Source organism: Phaethon aethereus (assembly GCF_964289735.1).
Source record: "Phaethon aethereus genome assembly, chromosome: 3".
Classification (NCBI taxonomy): domain Eukaryota; kingdom Metazoa; phylum Chordata; class Aves; order Phaethontiformes; family Phaethontidae; genus Phaethon; species Phaethon aethereus.
The window spans coordinates 129,991,250-130,008,809 of record NC_138576.1 but is presented as its reverse complement, the minus strand read 5'-3'; the positions used below and the strand labels follow the sequence as shown (position 1 = coordinate 130,008,809).

Below are 17,560 nucleotides of genomic sequence, written 5' to 3'. Positions count from 1 at the left end.
GGACACCTCCTTGGTAGCCCTCCTGGGCTGGCGATCACACTATTGCTTGGAAATACCATAGACACCCTAGTGATAAAACTCCAATATTAATAGTAAAATGGTAGCAGTGTTTATCCTTTGAATGCAGATTTACTTCGCATTCCTCATCACACCTGTACAAGACTCATTATTTATGGTAAAAAGTCATCGTCTGTTGCCTTGACGGTCTTCTTTTAATGCACGGTAAATCCATTCATATGCCGAGTACCTTGAATTGTATTCCCATATTACACTGCCCTGTGACCTTTGGATCCTTACAGGAGACCCAGCGCTCCGAAGGAGAAGCTGCAAGAGAGGACATTGAACTCTGGCAATTAACAACACCCCGCCCTCCCCCCAACACTTAACCCCCCCCCCCCAAACAAAAGACCAACCCCCAAAATTCCCATGACGTACCCTCTTCTGCATTGTAGCAATAGTCTTAAGTCATAAATTAGATTAGTCTTCCATCAAATAACTTAAAAAAAGAACGAATTGTAGCAGACCAGTTTTGCCTGGCTTGATGCCAGTTAGCAGCCAGTTCATCTAGAGTCCCAGTCACACTGTTCAAAAACTGAGCTAGGAAATCACATGAATGTTGAAAAAAAAAAATCTTCACATCGATGCAGGATTTTTCCAGGTTGTGGGGGGGTCAGGGAGAGGGCAGACCTAGATGGGGCCACGGGTCCTATGAACAGTGAACAGGATATACGTCACGACTTGGAGGTGCACCGCATTCAGGAGATGCCAGCCGTGGTTTGTATTGCACAGGTAAGAAGGAAGTTCCTCCCGACAGTCTGCCACCTGCATTAGTGATCTCTGCACATGGGCAAGTTCACAAAAGTGAAAACATTGAATTCTGTCATGATGGAGAAACACAGGAAGATGCCGTACAGGGAAAGGCACACACACCCTAGCTTCTTATCCAGCTTCCATTTGTTCATGTGGACGCCAAAAACCTACAATAAACACAGAGTAAGCCACCACAGCAGGAACATTTTGAATAAACTGGTAAATCCCTTTCTCAATTACAGGAGCACAAAGATGACTGTCCCCTTACTGGTCGTGGTCACCCGGAAGCTATCGCAATGCAAGCGCTGCAACAAGTGAGCTGAAGACCACAGCTAAAGTCAATCAGAGTAGACCCCTTGCAGTCATTGAAGCCACGCTGACTTACATCATCTCGAGACCTGGCCCAAGGGCCTTAAGTTTCTGCAATGAATTTCATTTTGGCAAGAACAATCCCATTTCATTCATTCAGAAACGTTTTCAAAGGCCAGATCCCTTTTCCTTCACTCCAAATGCTTCATATGAACCTCTGCATCTCAGTCTGGAGCCACACAGTCTAAGGCTGTGCTTGACTTTGCTTAGTTTGCTCCCACACAAACCTCTTAAAAGATTAAAGTCTTGCGTACAAGGGCATTGTGCTGATGTGCAACCCTATAGCAGCTGGTCTCAAGATTTGGAAGATGTCACATAAATCCTCTTCTCCCTACCATTTCTAGTCTGCTATGCTGGACTTGGACAGGTCAGGGAACGCAAGGCACTGATTTCAACAGAAACAGTCATGTCCAGGCACTATTTGTTCTTTCCACGTTGGGTTTCAGAAGGTTCCTACCGAGGGCCAAAGCAAACTGTAGAGCGTTTTGTCTACCTGTCCAACAGGAGAATGGATCTCGTCATACATCAGGGGATCTGTTTCTACTCTAGCATGAAAAATAACTAGTGATTACTACTGCAACTCCCAGGCTCCTCCCATCAAAAACATACAAACATGAGAGCCGCCTCGTGACAGCGATAGCTTCCACCAAGTGCCAGATTAAGATCTTGGGAAGTTTACAATAGGGGTGACCGTCCCTATCTCTTAACAACAGACTTTGCAACCACTGTTACAGCTGGAGCTGAGAAAGGAACAGGTGAAGAAAGGGTCGATAAAAATCACTCTTTTGGAAATTAAGAACAAAAGGCAATATACATACTGTGACAAAAACAGATGCCAGCAGGAGACCAACAGAATAGATAAGTCCTCTGCTGTTTAACCGAATCTGTAAAAGAAGGAAGTTTATAAAACCATGTCACAATTTCAAGCAACAATATTTCTCTCTGCTGATAATTCTGTAATCCTAAACTGCTGGGTTGCCAAACACTTGCAAGCTGTAAATGTCAAGTCAGACTATCACATCACAGATTATTTTGCCTACTTCCTATTGTCAAAGAAGAAGTATTATTAGAGTAGTGTTCTTAGGACTTGACAGCATTTCAAACTGTTCCACCCCGCCATGGGCTTTGTCATCCTTTATATTGTTATATCATGAAATTTTCTTTTTGGCAATTAACTCCTATGTGAGTCCTGAGAGAACAAATGGGGGAAAGGAAATGTTGCATTCAGTCACCAATTAATGCTTCACAGTGGGGGAAAATAAGCAAGGGCACACACACCACCACGTAATTTCTTCCCTACTCTTCCTCAGCTAAGGAAACAAGTCAGTAATCTCCCAGCCTGAACCTCAGCTGCTGAAAATCATCGCTATCGATGCGTCATAGCAATTAGCATATATATCTCTCTCTATATATCGATAGCATCATTAGCATAGGGAGAACATTATTTAGCACTGAGGAAAATAAGGCAAAGAGACAACTTCTTGCCTGCAGGGCTGTGTAGAGATACAGTCACTAAGGTACCCAGGCGCATCACAGGCTCTGACGTAGCCGTCTCCGTGGCAGAGCCACAATCGCATCCACTGTGCCGAGATACAGGTGCTCAAAACTGTGGGGCTATTTAACTGCCATTTTTAGAGGCTTTGGAGTCTAACCAAAGGCACTCACCTGCATATTTAAGCCCTAAATACATTTAAAACCCCACGGTTTTATGTGACATAAACCTAAAGCTACGTAGGAAGGCTAGAGGGAATAAAGCCACCTCTCCAATCCTGTTCCTCAGCTAGGATCACACTTCTCAGTTTCCCATTCTTCGCTTGCGGAGCTTAATCATTGTCCCTTTGGGCGTTTTTATATGACCTTCTCAAACAGAATCACCTGCAGTACCGGCAAGGGCGCAGGCAGGTGGAGTCTCTCGAGGCGTTTCTGCAGGGGCTACTGTGTGAGGGAGCCTTCCTCCTAGGGAAGGTCGGCTTCTCCAGGGGGAAACAGGGCAGCTGGAAGCTGCCTGGGTGACTGAACTGTAAATCTGTAGACCGCCTGGTATCAACCGAGTTCAACTGAGTCACCAAAACTGATTACTATTTAAAGTAGTGACCGACTAGTTAAGTTTCCTGGCAAAGAGCAGTCTTAGCAAGAAATTACGTACAAGTATTTTTCAAGGATGCTTTAGAAAAGGACATTGCTATTTGCCTAGCGGACTTTGATTTTGTGCAGTGCAGGTGTATTTTCAGACACACCACTCTGCTGCTGAGGTCAAATCACAAAACTAAATGCAAGTGATCTTCCTTAAATGGGCTGGTAGCCAGTTCTTAATTGCTGAGCTTGTTCTACGTTTGTACACAAGGAAAAGCAAAAGCATCAGTCCGTTCCTGCAAATGATCTGCAGTCAAGAAAATAGTTCTCGGAATGAAAGCTCATCTGCCTCAAACGACACTTTTTTTCTAACAGTTGGATTTATTTCTTGTTTTTTTAAACTGTTTTTAGTCCAATGAACAATTCAAACTAAACTTCTATGCTACGATATTATTTTCTCAACCATCAAGGCAGAAAATAATGGTACATAGTGTATCACTGGCCACTTTTCAGTGCTCGCATCCTTCCAGTGAGGCTACAAAGAAGCCCGTTTGCAAGAGAAGCTGGTATTGCTAATTTGATGACAAGCAGCAGTACAATTTCATGAATGCAAGGCTGCTGAGGCACTTGTATCGTTTTGCATTACAGTCAGGAAGAACTTCTCACCCAAATATTGCTCTCAAACCCACAGTAATGATTTAGCTTTGTTCCCCAAGGACAACTGAGGGGTGAAGGAAAGCATTATCGGTTCAGGCATTTTGCAGACCTGAACCTGCAATGAACTCCATACACCCAGGATCCTCTGTGCAAATCCATGTTGGAGACAAGGTCAAGCATGTTGCAAAAAGACAGTCCTGGAAGGATTTCTCTCTTCCTCCGTACATGCTCAAGATGCAACATGACTACACGTTGCTGTACTTCTAATAAACTGTGATGAGGATGAATAGGTCTTGCACAGCTACTATACGCTGGAATTGTTACGGCATTTGTACTCACAAGCGTCCCACCAATTTGCAGAGCTCTATTGCTGCCTGAGATTTGTTGTCATCTTCATGTATGTTAAAATACTGGCCTACACAAATGGCATATTCTCCTTCTTTACTGATTTTTGCCATCATAAAAAAGGCTATAGCCATGATGATCGTCTGTTCTTAAAGGCATTACAGGATTTCTTTAAGACATAAGCTCTAAGAGTGTGTATGTACAGCGGGACCTTTATATTCCTATGCCCATTACATGTAAAACACAATATTCTCACTAGACTGTCCAAAGAAATGAAGGATTTGGATTGCTTCAGAGTGTGAAGGACGATTTTGCAACTGTCTGCATAGCCAAAGGTGAAAAATGTAATGATCCCACCACTAACGTAAGCTGCAGGCTGTAAGTAAGCGGTGCACAGGAGGAAGCGTGTTCTTGCAGCTATGGAAGAAGTCTCCAAGGCCACTGCGGCTTCTATTACCAGTCCCAAGCAAACCTCAAAGTTTTGCCGAAACGAGAGCTGCTCTCGGGATGAGACACAACGTCAGGTTCTGACCCAGAGGACCTTTTTCTTCGATACCCTACAGCTTATTTCCCGTTACGCTAAGGAGCCAGGACGAGCACACATCACTGCTCCCTGTAGCGGCGGCCGGGCCCACGGTGCTCCATTCACTCCCATGCATCCACTCCTCTTCTCCTGCTTCCACTAATCTGAATAGTCCATACATGACAGCTAACCTGGATTTCCACTTCGGTTATTCTAAAATGCAAAAAACCCCTAAACTAACTTTGTGTAACTGAAATACAAATTTAAAGCCACCCTCCCTGCTGCCCCAAATGAGCAGCAGCTGGCTAGAAAAGACAGATACTGTTTTACAATAAATTCCTGTCTGGATTTAGGTCAGGAATTCTGCTTGACTAGTGCCAAAATCTGTAAAAACTGTCAGCATGAAATACATCAATCGGAAAGGAATCTACAGGAAAAGGAAGCAAATGAAGCAGCTGGAATCATTTTAGCACGGAAAATGTCTGAATTCAACCTGAAGTGCAGACGCTGCTTCTCAGTTACATCATTAGCCTCCATAAAACCAGCAGACATTTGGAAAGACCATTCCAAAGGCCTCTGTGTCTAATTTGCTGAGGACAGTGCTTCCAACGAGAGGTGTTTGGGGCTGCAACCTGCAAGGCTCCTCTTTGGAGGTCATTCAGGGGAATAAAAGTTCCTATTAAGGATTATTCAAAATTAGGAAGTGTACGCTAATTATTTATGACAGCTTTACGAATGTAACAGTAACCTACGTCACGCCGATCGCACGCGGGCAAAGCAAACGTGGCAACCCCTTCAGCAGCATGAGCGCCAGTTTTCCCTTGCGGTGGTATTGCACCGGAACAGTTGAGTTGCACTCCGGGTTAACAGTTCTCAACTCGGGCTTAACTAGCAACGCTCCTGGGCTTAACTAGCAATGCTCCTGGCCTGGGATCTAGCCCAGCTCCCACTGCTGAGCAAAGCAGTTAGCTGCTAATTAAGCTAAATAACAAGAATGTTCCTTTACGAGGCTTGACTATTCCCACAGAAAGAAAGGATTTCCTGGGAGCAGTGAAAGGGTGTTTTCCAATGCAGTTTTCACTGTCCAGTATTTTTTGCTCCGAAAAAAATCAGACCATTTATTAGGGTCGTCACCCAATACCTCACTCTGCCATGGGACAGCAGGATTAAACCCCTTCCATGTACATAGCAAAGGGTGGTTTCCTGGGGTAAGCAAATGCTAGCTGTGGAATGCACTGTGTCAGGAAGCTCATTTGGCTGAACTGGATACGTATCACAGCTGGCCTTTCTGGATGAAAATTTACCCAAATTTACTCTTTGGGTAAAAAACCTTGTCGGTGAGCTCAAAGTGCTATTAAAGCTGTGCAGAATTCCAGCTGTTTCCACCGTGGCTCAGGAGGTGATGCATGCGTGGCATTCCCCTGCCATGCTGTGGAGCAGGCAGAAAAGGGACAGAAGAGGACACAGACGACAGGCGAGAAGGGCTGTAAAACAATGACAAGTGAACGAAAACCAACAGAAAGACAGTTGGAACAACAGTTCCAAGGACGACAGTTGGAGCAGATTTGCCCTGGGATGGCCAGGAGATAGATTACACGGGCGGGTGCTGGCTGTAGCTCCGGCTGCACTGGGCTTGCGGTATACGAGCTGGGGAGTTCCTCTACGTGCACACAAATAGTGCAATTAATTCGGCGTGCTGCTTATGCACGGAGCGGCTCTGCACGGTGTGCGCGGGGAGCCTGGCTGCGGACGACGCATTGCCTATCTGGCACACGCAGTAAGTCTGACCTCCTCGACTTCTGCACGTGTGGAGAATGGCATACGTTCAGGCACCGTGCCCAGCGCCTGCAGGTTATTTAAGGCAGCCCTGCAGCAAGGTGATTTACACTGGTAAGAGACCTCCCTCATAGTCGATATTACTCCTCTTCAAGCCTGTTGCCCAGATACCTCTTACTGTAAAGTTTCGTGGAGTGATACAGTGCTTTGAGATTCTTGCAGATTTTATAGCCCGCTCTGAGAAGAGAACGAAAGCCGTCTGTGTTTGTTCAGGTCCAAAATGCAACGGTAGTCTAGTCTTTGAGGGATGCTGAATATTCTCACTCTAACGAAGAAAGGTCTCCTTGGAGCTAGGTGAAACTCACTGCCAAGCATTTGTTGGGGCTGAAGCCTGAGGATTTGGAGAGATGTTCTCCAGTAAACCCTGCACTGGTGGTATGAGGTGTTTCCAGGGTCAGTAAGGGAGGTGATAATTTCAGTTTTTAGCAAAGAGCAGAAAAAGGGCCTCAGCTGGAGTCATCTTAATTATAGAAGGAAAAGCTCAGTTCTGTGTTCATTTAAGAATAGGAAATGCTTCTTCCCCAGGAGAGAACTGTCTGCAGATGAAGCACTCCCTCATACTGCACGGAGGAAAAATCAGCACTCCCAAACTCTCCTTTGGGGTTTGGCTTGTATCTAGCGGCTAAAGCAAGCCAGAAGAACGCTCTGTTTTGACTGATCAGACATGAGACATGAAAGGTTTGCAAGTGCAAAATCTACTCTGTCTGAATTTGAATGGAGGCTACCTCCCTGCTCCTTGTGTAGCAAATACAAAGACGCTGCCACCAGCTCCAGCTATTCCCATGCAGCACCTGCAGGCAATAAGGAACTGAGGCTGAAGCTAAACAGCAGAGGAAAAACAATGGAAATAAAAAAAACGTGATTCCATTCTTCAATTCTCTTCTGGCAGTTGCTGAAGGGAAAACAAGGAGCTATTGCCAAAACCCAAACGGGTTTTGCGCCAGGGTCCAAATATGAGAGAAATTACCTCATTCAGGAATATTAGAAGGACTCTGCTATGTTTCCAGTCCCTTGGCTGAAAAAGCTGCAGGCTGTCTGTTTGGGGATCCTTTTCCTGCAGTGTCCCTGCCTGGCGATGGAAATCCTGTGTAAATACTGCATTCCCCAGGTCTTGCCATGAGACAGCGGTCTCAAGAACCTGGAACTTCAGACATGTGCTGCATTCCTCATGGTTCAATGGAATTTCCTTCTTGGACCTTTTTTGAGACTCCTAGGAAAGCACCCCTGGTTTGCTCTGTATCACAGAATTCACTTTGCAGAGGGTACACCCCCTGCACTACACAACATGGAGTGCTGCACATAGCCCCTCAAGGTATTAAGCAAGAAATACAGGGGATGAGGTTGGAGAGAATTCCTGTTTTGTTAGGAGCTTTGGAAGGGACCAGACACTTTTACTACAGTATAATCATCCCAGTCTCCCTCTCATAAATCCAGGGAGCAAATGCACTCAATGCATGCAAACCACTCCAGTTTGGACTAGTGGGACTGGAAGGACTTCAGCTAGTTAGCAGCTTCAGCGTGCACCTGCTGCTTTGCCCATCCATAGGTTTTTGGGATCAGCCAATAAATTAATCCATTAATACCTGCCAAGCTGCATCCTGCTGCCGGAGTGATACCAGCACACCACACTGCAGATGCTAGTGTGGCAGCTGGAAGGACCCTGGCACCCCAGAGCAGGAGGAGGAATAACATCTAGAGAAGTGAAGGGTGATGCAGTGGGAAGCAGGGACCCCTGCAGACAATCAGAGTCACCAACACCTCGACCTTAATGTCTGCCCCGATGACTGACAGATCCGTTGAATCTATCCTTCCTCTTCCCTCCGAGGATTTAAGGTGGTCTATATGCAGACGCCTGGGCCAGAATGGGGCAGGGAACAGACAGGCAAGTGTTGGCTGTGAGGAGATGGAAGGTCAGCTTTGTCCCGATGGCCCACGGTTCATCCTAGTGCCTTGGAGTTAAACCAGTGAACAGCAAACTGCTCAGCGAAGTAGCAAAGCAGTGACGCTTGCCATCTCGATGAGTGTTTCTCGAGTGTCCGCTTCCCTCTGGATTCTCTGACGTCTAACAAGGCTTGTGCTGGTGCTATTCCTTCTCTCTCTAGCTGCCTGTTTGATGAAAGGAATGTAATGTCTCTAAGACTTTTAACTTACTGTCAAATTTTGTTGAAACTGGCTGAAGTTATCAGGCAGAGGAGCGATGGATAGACATACGAGTGTACTCCCAAATGCTAACGTGGACAAATGAATCTGGCTGTTTATCCTTAGGCTGTTTATCCTTAGAAAATTCCTGTTCTCTACAGTACTCTTGGATGATGTCTGGCTTACAGTTTCACATCCAAAAAAAGATTCCAGAGGGAAGCAATTGGATGGAAGACACGGAGCAAGTGTCTTTCCACTGCAGATTTGCCAGGGCCACTGGGGAAGGATGCTTACAGGATTACAGAGTCAGCAACATGTCCAGGACTCAGAGCTGGAAGAGATGAGAAAGTGAAGTCTTCCAAAGGTCTCTCTAGGTCCAGAGGGATGCTGCTTTTTCTCCGAAAGCCCTGCTGGCATGCTAGATTAGCTATGGTTGATAACAGAAGGCCAGAGCTGCAGCAAGAGGGTGGCCAAATGACCTCTGAGTAGTGAAGATGGAAGCTCTGTGGGAATCACAGAGGAAGGCAGAGTTAGTGCCTGGACATTAATGGATGTCCAGAAATAACAAGGACTCTTAAAATAATGTAGTTGGGTTAGAGACTAGACATTGTAGAAACAGAAGGGATCTGATGTGGAAGCTGTTTGACGTTGACAAGATCTGTCTTTTGATGGGAAAAGCATCAGTGGCCTGGGCCAAACCAAGAACTGTGGGACTGACAACTGAGTTGGAGGCAAAGGGTGAGGGCGGAGGAGAACCTTTTCTTCTCTGCACCAACACTAACATTTTCCGGGGGAAGCATGAGACGGAGCATTCTCTGGCTTGGGTTTGCGCTGACTCCGGTCAGCACTGGAAGGAAGAGAATAAAAATCCAGTATTGCACACTGATGATCACACGGAGACAGACCTGGTTTGTGGTAACAGACGCACACAGGCGAGGCAGAGCGACTGGTATCAGAGACCGGTGCCTTGGAGCATACAGTGGTTTTGCGAAGCGCTGCCCGGTCTGCCAGCTTCCTACATCACACCATGTGGGTGCAGCCCCCCCCGTTCAGGCTGGGGCTGCGACTGCCCTGCAGTCTCCACCTGCAGTGTATCCACATCCTACAGGAAAATGTTTCATTTAAAGTAGGAAAACAGAAGAAAGGGAACTTCCTTCTCTAAAAGAGGTGACAGATGCTTCCAAGATACAGCCTGAGAAGCAAAAGATGGTTTTCTATTACTTTCTTGTAACAAGAAATGAAAAATAAAATAAATAATAAGCTGAAACATCCATCAACAATAGGCCTGGGAAAGGAGCAGTCAGAATGGGGAGAGCCACTTAATCAAAATGATTGCGATTTAGCGACCTAGCACCAGGATGTGTCTTGAGATTCACAGTCTATTTCCAGTTCTGCCATTTACCTACTGTGTGACCTCCAGCAAGTCCATTAGTCTCTCTTTGACAGGTCCCCTCTTGCTCTTTTCCTGTCTTATCTGTTAGATCACAAGCTGTATTTTTCCCCCTCAGGCACGATCTCATAGACTGAACTTGTTCACACAAGAAGGCCTGATTCTGCATGGGGCTTCTTGTGGTTGCCGCCAGGCGTATAACAAAACGAGGCAGCAGCCGGGACCTTGCGGGACAAGGCTTTCAGCATCGATGTCTCACAACCAGCCACAAGCTGGCAGGCTGCATCTCATCCAAAGCTCTCTGCTTACCTCAAATCAAAATGCACCATCTGTAAAACGGGCTCTGAGACACGCATCTGCCCTCAGGGAAGTTAAATGAGGCTCAAACACGAGCTCATCCCACAAAGGGTGCTACAGCAGCTGAAAGCACCATTAGCAGTGAGACCGCTCTTCATACTCAGAATGGAACCCCGTAAATCTCCTTCTGGTCGGGAGCAGTTGCTTGGCTGGTTAGCGTGTGAAGCCACTTCACCGCACGCGGATGCGAAAGTTCAGAATGCGCACAACCAGAGACGACCACGCTGCCGCACGCACGCGCACGCCACAGCACAGTGGCAGACAAAGAGAAAGAAAAGGGGAGCAGATCCTCTTCTCCACTTCTGCATGGTAACACGCCAGAACTCTTTACACCAGCATTAACAGGGAGCAAAATCTGGCCACAGGGGATTCTGAGTCAGGCAGCCTGGAACAAGAGATACATAGGGATTTTACAGAGTATGGTATTAGAGAAATACCATACCCTGGAGAATGTCCTGAGTGGTGGGACTTCCAGAAAAACAAAGCTGGGGGGTGCTTCTAGGAGGCTCTTCTGCATTGAAGCTTAACAGTCTACCTTTTTTGGCTTCCACAAAAGCTACTGCTGCCTTAACAGCTTCTTTATTAAAATGCATTTACTCTGTGCTTTCAGCAAAAGCTTAACTTTGCCGCAGCCCTCCCATATTAAACATTCTGGGGAGGCAATCATGGTTTTAGATGGCTATACCAGAGTAATCATGATCAAGTACGCTCTTCTCGTCTTTTACAGATCTCCCCTTCGCTCTGTACACAAGACAGGGGCATCACGACGGCCTTGAGGAGTTCCTCTTTTGGAGGAGATGTTACAAAACCAAATTTGGATCCTGCCAAACACCAAAAGAGCAGTACTTTAAATCGTGACTAGTGGCTCAGAAATTACCTAGTGCTCCTGACTGACGGTCACATTCGGTGGACAAGCAGGGCGGCCTGAGCCCGTAACCCCCCGCAGCGAGCAGGCCGTGCTGGTGCGAGCAGCCCAAGGCTCATCCCCACCGACCTCGGGGAGCCGGAGCTCCTCGTCTTCTGCCCCTGCCGACCCTGGCGCCAGGCACCTCCGCAGGGCGCCCTGCACAGCAAACAGCGCCCTGCAGCTCCCAATGCTGTCACCAGCCTGCGCCTGACGCAGCCAACGCTAGCCTCTTCCGGCAACTCAGTAATACTTAAATAATTAACCACTAATAATGGGGGGCGCGGGGGTGGAGGGAGGGGCTTGTTTTGTTTTAAAGTCCAGTTGTCCAAGGATTTGGAGAGAAATCCAGGAAGTGCAAGTGGAAACTGAGGAAACTCTCTTTGCTAATTGCGGGGCTGTTTCCAAGACTGCCTTTTCTAACCACGTGATCGCACTGTACAACACTGAACACTCTGGGTGTGCAAAACAGTCGTGACATTGTTATGCCTCCATGAAAGCCGGCTGCTTCTGTTCAGCTACTTGTTTTCAACCTTTTGTGCAAAAATATAGATGAGCTACAGATAAGCTGCTCATTAAAGGAAGGGATTTTATTCTTAGAGCATTGCTTCCTTTTGTCACCCCTATGTTCAGGAAGAGGGAAGCTCCAAGGAACTACAGGCTGGTCAGCCTGACCTTGCTCCCTGGTAAGGTGATGGAGCAAATAATCCTGGGAACCACTTCTAAGCATATGAAGGACATGAAGGCGATTGCAAGTAGGCATATAGATTTACGAAGAGGAAATCATGTTTACCCAGCCTGATAGCCTTCAGTGATGAGGTGGACTTGTGGGATGAGGGGAGAGCAACAGATGTTCATGTTGACTTTAGCAAGGCTTTTGACACCGTCTCTCAAATATCCTTATAGAAAAACAGAGGAAGAACAGACTACGTAAGTGGACAGTGGAGTCGACTTCTGGCTGAACTACTGCGCTCGAAGTCCAGCTGGAGGCCAGTCACTAGTGGTTTACCCCAGGGGTCAATACTGCTTAACAACTTTATTAATCAACTGGATGATGGGGCAGACAGCACCCTCAGCAAGTTTGCAGCTGATACAAAACTGGGAGCGGTGACTGATGCACCAGAGGGTTGTGCTGCCATCCAGAGGGACCTGGACAGGCTGGAGAAATGCGCAGGCAGGAAACTCGCGAACATCAACAAAGGGAAATTAAGTCCTGCATCCGGGAAGGAATAACCCCATGCATCAGTACATGCTGGGGCTGACCAGCTGGAAAGCAGCTTGGCAGACAAAGACCTGTTGATCCTGGTGGACAGCAAGCTGAAGTCTGCAATGCACCCTTGTGGCATGGAGCACCACCAGCATTCTGGGCTGTATTAGGAGAAGCGTTGCCAGCAGGAAGAGGGAGATGATCTACGCTGAGTAGACAGCACTGGTGAGACACATCTCGAGTGCTTCGCTCAGTTCTGGGCTCTTCAATACAAGGAAGATGTGGGCTTCCTGGGGTGAGCCCACTGAAGGTCCACAAAGATGACTGAAGAGACTGCAGCATCTGACATACAAAGAGAGGTTGAAAGAGCTGGGACTGTTCAGCCTGAAGAAGAGAACATTCAGGGGGATCTTACTGATGTGTATAGATACCTGATGGGAGAGGATAGAGGAGTGCAGCCAGACTTCTGAGTGGTATCCATTGAAAGGACAAGAGGCAACACATACAACTTTAAATACAGAAATTCCCTTTAAATACAAGAATGCTTTTTTACTGTGAGAGTGGTCAAACACCAGAACAGGTGGCTGAGAGTGCCTGTGCAGTCTCCACACTTGGAGGTATTCAAAACCCAGCTGGACATGTCCTAAGCATCTTGATCTAGCTGACCCTGCTTTGAGCAGAGGGTTGGGGACTAGACGATCTCCAGAGGTACCTGCCAACCTCAACAATTCTGTGATTCTCCAGTTTTTTAACTTTGCATTCACTCAGTGACTGTAATCTAGAAACCTCCTTCTGTCCTAGAGTGCTGTGTGAGTGTTGTCCAGCTAACAGCAATAGCAACAGCAACTTCCCTCTAGGACTTCGTGGCATCTCCTGCTCTCCCTTCTCAGAAGGGAGCTTGTGACAGCTTTGGGAGTAGGGGGGTGGCTCTTTTTTCGCTTGGGAAGTAGAGGACAGTTTCATTGGTGTTGGGTAGTTTTTGTTAAGGAGGAAAGTTCTGCAGTGTTTCCTGATGATGGTCACATTCTGAAATACCCAGTTATTTAACAGCTTCCTTCACCTTCCCAGTGTCTTAACAGTTTAGTAACGCTAGAGTTTTTCTCAAAAAAAGCCCTACAGGTCTGTTCTATACTCTACTTTCCACCTATGTGTTTATCCGCTCTGGCTTATTAAAAACACGATCATTCTCCTTATTTGGAATATATTCAAGTGCCTGAAAATACAGTATACTCTACTGAGTTAGCTTATTTCAGCACAGACTGCTGCCTTTATGGAGGAAATGGAAGTACTTGTCCTCCAAAGGATGGGGAATGTCCACTGACAATTAATTGCTACTTCTCCCAAATCGTAACAGAGCAGAACTATTTGTTTCTTCAAATCCAATCCACAGAATTTTGGACTTTTTTTTTTTCCCTAAATAGATGGGTTTATTTTTAAAAATAAATAAATAAACAAATAAAAAAGAATTATGTGAACAAATGTAGGACTTACGTATGATCCATAATTCACTGCTAGGGTCTGCAAAGCCCACGGGAGGCCTAGGCCAATTAAAATATCAAAAACATTGCTTCCGATGGAGTTGGACACAGCCATATCCCCCATACCTGCAGGAATGGAAACCATGTATAATCAGACATGTCTCAGAAAAGTCTTTCAACTTTTAAACAGAAATACATTAATCTGAGCTAATCCAAATAATTTCCACAGATTAAGGCAAAGAGTTAAGGGAGATCCCCCTCATCCCATCCCTTCCCTTTCCCCTTTGCCCTCTCCATCATACAAGGCCAGCAGGGGTTGTGAACGGGCTGAATCCACCTTCTAGGATCATTTGAGAACTTCCCTCAACTAATCCTCCGCTGCTGTGGGGACCCTGGCCACTGGCTGTGCCCTGCTGGCACTCTCCTGCCATGTTCCATAGGGCTTTCGATGCTTTACCGCAACCACGACAGATGAGTTTCTATACTGGACTGATTAGATCAGGTCTTTGGGTAGTCTATTAAGTAGCTGGTTGTTTCAATGAAGAGCCACGGGTTTTGCTCCCCAAAGCAGTACTGACTTCCTTTTTCTCTTAAAACACCTGTTGCTGGAGTCACAAGTGGGTAAAAAAAGTTGTTTTCCTTAAAAACAGTAGTATCCTCCAGTCCTTACGCCCGTGCAGAAAAGCTGGAAAGTGACCTGAAAGACCCTTATGCCATGTTCTAAACAATTCTGATATTTAAATTAAGAAAAAAGTCGTGGCTCTTGGGGAAGGCTTGAAGTTGACAAAGGTGCCAGAACTTGTTCAACACTGTCATTAAAAACCTGTTAGCTGCTTTGCAATAGCAACATAATTTATTTCTTTCTTTGTCCTTCTTTTAAATTTCAGCCTCAGGAAAAGGGCTCTGTATGTTTTCACATTCAGGACACATCTGTGCTACCTCAAGAGGACACAAGGAAACACTTCCATAGCAGTATGACATCTCTGTGATGAACTTACCTTGCCTTGCTACGATAAGGCTTGCCATGCAGTCCGGCACACTGGTTCCAGCTGCCAAGAAAGTTATGCCCATGATCACATCTGGAATTCCCAGTGTGTAGCCAATGATCGTCACCTAAGCAGAGGAAATAAACTGTCAAGCTGTTTACAAGAACTAAAATCAGAGACCAGCTGGGCCCAATTCTGCAAGATGCTGTGAGACAGAGTTTACTGCTCAGGGCAAACTCACACTTTCTTTACAGAGCAGCAGTGACAAGCTTTTATGGTATACTCATCACCTGGCAGAGGACAGCACTGACCTGCTACGTACCCTCTTTGGTTAGCTGCTTTACACGGTTCATCCACAAGTTTCCTGGTACTAACCTGGAAAAGAGACTATACGGTGGCCCGCTACCCTGTGTAACGGTCTCCTGATCTTGGCTGAAGTTTGTAGACATTATCATATACAAATAATGGCTAAGCAGACACTAAAACAACCCCACAGTTCATTATACTATGAAAAAGCTATATGCAGGGACATATCCCCAAGTGACTGCAGACAATTCCTATTGGCAGAGAAGAGATACCTTTAACTTCCTCTTTCCTTTGTTATACTATACAGTCTGTGATAAATTAGTGCTCTTCAAGTTGATTAATATTTTTAAATTTTGGATGCCTTTATCTAATGGTGCCCGTTTCCTATTAGCAACATTTAATTGCTCTCCTGAACTCTCTGCAGCATACTCACTGCAGCATGTGAACCGTATGTTAGAAGCAGCACAGTGACCCTGTGGGCTCTGGTATTTCAGCTATGAAAAGCTGGAATAGTTTTTTTTTCTTGAAAAACACCTCATCCTCAAAGATGAAAAGCAGAAGAAAACAAGTAATTTTCTATTTCCTGTTCAGGGTAACATGGGTTATTGAAAACAAAAGAAAATAACCCCCCCTCTTCTGTAACTGCTTTGATTAGTTGGCAGGGAAAAGCCTGGCGTTCATTTCTGCATTTAGTACAAGAATGAATTGTGAAGGCAGTGAAGATTTTTTTTTGTTGCCCCTCCCTTCCCAGCAGGGAAGTGGCCGGTGCTTTAGCAAGGTATCCCCACGCTCTTCAGGTCCCACACCAAGACAGACCATGGACTGTGCACTCTGTCGCACGCGCAGCAGCCCAAAGCCAGGCTTCCCTCGTTAGACCCTGCCCTGATGCCAATGCCGCATCATTGTCTGATTCCGCTTAAGACTACAGACTGCCCCAAAAGAAACACATTCCATGCTGCACTATTCCTGTAGTCCTAACGAAGACAACTTACACTTTCCACCTACACGTATCATGTAAGGAGGCCTGCAGCAAGCCAGCAGGCTCGGTGACCCAGCCAGTGCACAGAACTCCCCTGTGAACAGGCCAACTATGCTTGGATTTCCTCGTCTTCCTTTTTTTTATCCCCTTCTGCCTTTAGGATAATGAGGTGGAATTATGCTCCTGGTGGCTAGAGTAGTTGTGCAGGAATTTGGCTGAATGTCCTGCTTTTGCTCATGCTGAGTTCAAAGTGTTATCACTCACAACTCTGTCTCTCAAGCTTGCTTGCTCCAAGAACAGTGAGCGCTATTGAGGCCAGATTCTTACTAGCATCAGGGCCTCTTTACACTGTCCCGCACGACGAGAAGGTGTTAAACTGGTACAAGTGTAATTTTTCCCACGTTAAAGAATCCGGGTGAAATTCCGGCCCTGAATCAAGTTCAGAGACCATGGCGACCAGCCCCTAATTTTCTTCTCTCAGTGTGGACAGGTCTAATAGAAATGGAAGCAGACTTAAGGTTTCTCATCTAAAAATTCAGGTATGTAGAATTTTCTACACATTTCTCTAAGCTGACAAAAAGCACTTCCTTGCCTCTCCCAGGCTGTGGTTTCCACTTTAGTTGGTACATACCATCCACACCATCATGTAGGAGAAAGCTGCAATCCAGAGGGTAGAAGAAGCAAAGGTAACCATGAACCATTTTTCCAAGTGGGGTTTGTTACAGTTGGGCACTGTGAAGTACAGGACAAAACTCAACGGCCATGTGAAGAGCCACTTCAAGATTTCTATCTTGCCAGCTGTAAAACAAAAAAAGGGAAACAATCACAGTTCTAGTCTGCTTTAGTCCAGAATGTTGTTATTTTGTTAGTATTAACAAGCAAGATGCCAGGGACACCTCAGCTTAACCGCTATGCAAACAGATAATGACAAGACGTTCCTGGTTCAGAAGATCACAGTGTGGTGGCAGAGATGGGAGGGCAGAGGGACACGGGGAAGGAGTATGAAGTGCCTCCCTGAGAGTTTCTTAAGTAATGGGTCAGAACGCACCTGCGACCCTCCCTGGCTCAAATTCTTACAGGTACCACATAAAAAGCAAGTTCTAGAATCAGACCTGATCCGACCTCAACCACCTAATGGGAGGGTACAGAAAAGGTGGAGCCAGACCTTTCACAGAACGCACAAGGACAGTACAAGAGTTAA

General features: G+C 46.1%; 1 protein-coding gene across 1 annotated transcript in view; it reads right to left on the bottom strand.

The window, feature by feature from the left end:
- Positions 1 to 827: 827 nt before the first annotated feature.
- SLC24A3 (solute carrier family 24 member 3) overlaps positions 828 to 17,560 on the bottom strand; it is a gene marked incomplete at both ends in the record, with an annotated part of 173,112 nt that continues 156,379 nt past the window's right edge. Inside the window, 5 exons of the mRNA XM_081997959.1 lie at positions 828 to 977; positions 1,998 to 2,063; positions 14,102 to 14,214; positions 15,087 to 15,201; positions 16,991 to 17,157. Coding sequence (XP_081854085.1) covers positions 828 to 977; positions 1,998 to 2,063; positions 14,102 to 14,214; positions 15,087 to 15,201; positions 16,991 to 17,157 — 611 coding nt within the window. The remainder of the gene's footprint in view (positions 978 to 1,997; positions 2,064 to 14,101; positions 14,215 to 15,086; positions 15,202 to 16,990; positions 17,158 to 17,560) is intronic.